General features: G+C 35.3%; 1 protein-coding gene across 1 annotated transcript; it reads right to left on the bottom strand.

Annotated features, from left to right (window-relative positions):
- Positions 1–360: 360 nt before the first annotated feature.
- Positions 361–2,758, bottom strand: LOC134278197 (zinc finger protein ZFP2-like). Its single transcript, XM_062760516.1, has 2 exons — positions 2,685–2,758; positions 361–1,664 (listed from the first exon to the last, which is right to left on the bottom strand). Exon 2 carries the CDS (start codon positions 1,598–1,600, stop codon positions 452–454), a length of 1,149 nt encoding a protein of 382 aa, XP_062616500.1. The 5' UTR covers positions 1,601–1,664; positions 2,685–2,758; the 3' UTR covers positions 361–451.
- Between the last annotated feature and the right edge of the window lie 1,679 nt (positions 2,759–4,437).

Below are 4,437 nucleotides of genomic sequence, written 5' to 3'. Positions count from 1 at the left end.
CTTCAATGTATCCTAAAACTTGTCATAGTGTTCTATAATCCCCGAATTCCCTATATTTTTCCCGAAGTCTACCCTAGAAAATCAGACCCTCATCTCCAACAACGAGATGTTACGGGATATAACTTGTACAACTTTCACTAGGCTCTGACTCTGCATGCACTTGGATCAAATGCATCAAAACAAAGAAAATGCATGCATATCCACGATGATTTGATGAAACCAGAGATGTATAATCTCTCATGAAACATAACAAGCAGGTTGCATCAGAAAAAAGGGGAGTAACTCTTAGAAGAGTTAGAAATTGCTTATATTACGAATTTTAGTAATATTACGATTTTTCGTATTGGACTGGACTGATAATATAACACATATACATGTAACATAATAAATAACACTTAACATAATATAACATATAGGCCTATCACATGATATTTTGAAATATGTTCATGTATTAATCACATCTGAGATTTTTTTTTCGACCCCTCGAGTTTTTATGTTCTATAGCAAAGTGAGTCTTTTCATGGGTTTTCAAATTAGCCAGCTGATTAAATGCTTTTCCGCAGTCCTGACATACAAATGGTTTAATCCCAGTATGGATCTGTTCATGTCTTTTCAAATGCGAACCTTGCAGAAATGCTTTGCCACATGTTTCGCATACAAATGGACGTTCTCCACTGTGAATTCTCTTGTGCGCCGTAAAGTATGAGCTATTATTAAATTCCTTTCCACAGATATCACAAAGATGAAGCTTGATGCCAGTATGTGTTGCCATGTGCTCATCCAAATTCCGCTTGCGTATAAATCTCATTTCACACTCTCGGCATTCGTATGGCTTATCACCTGTGTGAATTCTTTGATGTCTTTTAAGTCCATCACTTGCCCTAAATTTCTTCAAACATACTTCACACTGAAAGTTCTTTACACCACTATGAGTTAACAAATGAAGATTCAATGATTGTTTTGAAGATAAAACTCTCGCGCATATCTCACAAGCATACACCATCATACATTTTGCTTTCTGGTGCTGTTTTAAATGCATTTCGGTCATAAAGGTCTTGCTACACATGTCACAACCCCAAGGTCTGCTTGTTGTGTGAGTTACAACATGCAATTTCCGACCCGATTCTCGAGCGAATCCTTTTCCACATATATCACATTTATATGGCTTGAAATCCTTGTGTTTCTTTAAATGATGGTTATGCTCCACCAGGCGAGAGAACGACTCTCCGCAGACAAGGCACTTGAAAGGTTTATCCATAGAGTCAGCATGATGCCTTCGGAAATGAGTTCGCAGGGTTGAGGTTTTCACATACTCCTTTGGACAGAGATGACATTTGTGAAGGTTTGGATGCTTTTCACCGGTATGGACCCTTAAATGATTCTTCAAACTGTAGGATAAGCTGAAAGATTTATCACAAAGTGCGCAAATAAATGGCTTTTCTTTCCGGGGATTGTAGTCGCTATCCTTCGAGTCTTCAGACTCTTCATCATTTTCATCATTTCCATACAGAGAATTATCAGTATTGTAACTCTCTCTTGAATCTTCATTTTCAGACTCTGTTTCACTAATTTGATCATGATCGTCAAGTTTAGAAGTCATATTGATAATTCAATAGTTTTTTTGATCACAGATGCTTAAAAATTCATGGATTGGGGTTGAAGTTCTGAAAATATAAAATAATACTAGTAAGGCGAAAAAAATATTTACAGAAAATTGACAGACATCTGAATATTCCATTCCAATGTCTATAGTTTTATCCTATTTCTATAACCCCAAGCGGAAACATACGTATCTCATGATCATCCACAATATTATTTTGTATCGAGGTAATTTTCAAGGAATAAATTGAGTGCTATTCAATAAAGAAGCTCAACCAGAGACATCTGAAATGATTTGATTAATACACTGTACAATTCTCAGTTAACCGGGAACTTTCAATAAGGCTTGGCATTCTTGGCGCTACGTAAATAAGGCGTCTGTCAAATATAGCAAATAGATTCTCATTGGTTAAGAAATTAATAACATCAGGAACTTTAAATTGTTCTTCACAATGATGAGAAGACTTAAGCCCCACCTCTTTGTCGTATGAGACCTTTTTATTGGATATTTGCTACACTTGTAGACATTCGCCGAATTTCTAATTCTATCCTATGTACATGATGTATAATATTATTAATAAACAGTGAATGAAAGCTGTGTAAATTTCAGACACTAATTGTGTAACATCGAGAATGCCACCCTTTACTGCAAGTCCAAGGTTAACTGAGAATTGTACTAATTGACAAGAAAAAAAGCCTGGGTAGCCTTTCCACTTCTCTAGTATGAAAACTCATTTAAAAGAGAATTTGTTTTACAGATGAAAACTATAATTAACAGGTCTTTAAGTTTAGCCAGTTAACTACAGTTTAATATTCGTATACCATAGATTAAATACCTGGCTTATCCATTGTTTAACAATATTAATATCATTTTTGTTACGAATTTTGGCATGCAAAAAAAGGAATGAAAAATCCTACAGGGTATTAAACAATTGAAATAAATTATAATCAGTACACTCTAACATCTACGGTTTTACTAGGAAACTATGTTTTGTTTTTGCTTGAATTTTCATACATCTTCTTGATTCCAAGGGTTAAATAACTTGATTTTTCACGTGTATATCGATACACATGTCTCTTCTTACCTGCCATCAACAAACAACCAAACGACCGACTTGGAGGATCCCGAACCCGATGTGGATGGACAAGTGGTAAAACTAGTTATGTACGTAACTTTCTGCGAAATAATAATTATATGGAGATAACGAACATACAGTTTAATTTCAAGTTCAAAATTTCCAATAAACAATACAAAAACGAGCAGAGCAATGCCAATCAGGGACCTCAAAAACATCAGAGGTGGGATCCAGTGCTATGAAGGAGTAAGCATCCCCTGCTGACCCGCCATAAGAATTCAACCCACCTCATAGGCGTCGGAACCGGGGGGGGGGCGTAGCCCCCCCCCCCCCACTTATTTTTTCCAAATATATACTTGGTATAGACATTGAACATTTCCCCACTTTCCACAGACAAGTCGCATTATAGGTTAAAAATGAGGAAAGTGGTGGTATTTGGAAAAAAAAAATGGTACTGAAGTTCGACACCCCCCCCCCCCCGGAATAGGATTTTCGTGTTTGGGAAAAGGACATTTCCCTTTGTTTTTGGTTTTTTTTTTGTTTTTTTGGTTTTTTCTTTTTTGGTTTCGTTTTTTGTTTGTTTGTTTGTCATGTTTTTTTTTTTTTTTTTTTTTGCTTGTCAGGTTTTTGTTTAATTTTTTTTTTACATTTAGCCCCTCCGTTCAATTTGCTTCCGACGCCAATGCGTCTTACATGTATATACACGTATACTGAGTATTATTTGATGAGAGTTAATAGAAAAACCTAGGTTTAAAGTTACCTATGGGTAATAATTGTGCCCCATTACTAGCATACCTACATGATTTTTGTAGTCATATAAAGGAAATGTTATTCAAAAAACTTCTTAGTTCATGAGAAGCTTAGAAGAAAACAATTGAAATTCAATATATCAATCAGCATATTATCAATAAACAATAGTCATTGCCTTTCATATATCAATTCTATATATCCATATAAAGCTAGCTTGAAATAAAAGATATATCACAAAGTTTGAAACATATTTCATATTTGGATTTTTTAAACCAGAAAAAGGCGTTAATGATTACAGTTACCTAACAACAGAGCTCAAGTTTATGATAATCGTAATCATAATAATTTCTTCAACTTTCAATTGTTAGATCCACTAACTTATGTAGCAATATACCCTTATCACCTGCATATGGGATTGACAGGTACGTCTCTCAGTTGATTCGATACATTTAATAGACCAATGTTCTGCGTATTAACAATTCCTAAAACGAGGCAAGCGTTTGACAAACAAGTTGATAATGTAAGGATATGAACAATCTTGTTCAACGTCATAATATCGCAAGTTTTATGGTCGATACAGTGATCTTGTCAGCAAACACAACCTTTATCATTTATGCTGACGGATACGTTATATATCTACAAATAATGTTAGGTCATAATCTCAGTAAACATGCTGGCCTGTCAAAAGAATTTTCCCGATCATGACAAGAAGCGCACACCGGTCGACAGGGCATGCTCACTCCTCCATGGCATCTGATCCCACCTCTGATGTCTTGGAGGTCCGTGTTTCCTCTGCTCCCGATTTTATTGTTGAAATTGGTGTACCTTGAGCTTTAAAATTGTTCGTTGTCTTCACATTTTCATACAGTCTTTGTAGACCACGTCGATCTTTCCAACGACTGACGTGTTTGAATTGTAATTGGCATTAATTATGCTCCTTTAATTTATTAGCCGAGTTTTGTTTTTAAATTTCTATAAAGCAGATTTCATCAAAAAACTTCTACATAAGAGG

Source organism: Saccostrea cucullata, unplaced genomic scaffold (genome assembly GCF_032062105.1).
Source record: "Saccostrea cucullata isolate Sc308-1 unplaced genomic scaffold, CSIRO_AGI_Scuc_v1 ctg252, whole genome shotgun sequence".
Taxonomy (NCBI): Eukaryota; Metazoa; Mollusca; class Bivalvia; order Ostreida; family Ostreidae; genus Saccostrea; species Saccostrea cuccullata.
Note: the sequence above shows the minus strand (reverse complement) of the source record. Positions and strands in the feature narration are given on the sequence as shown.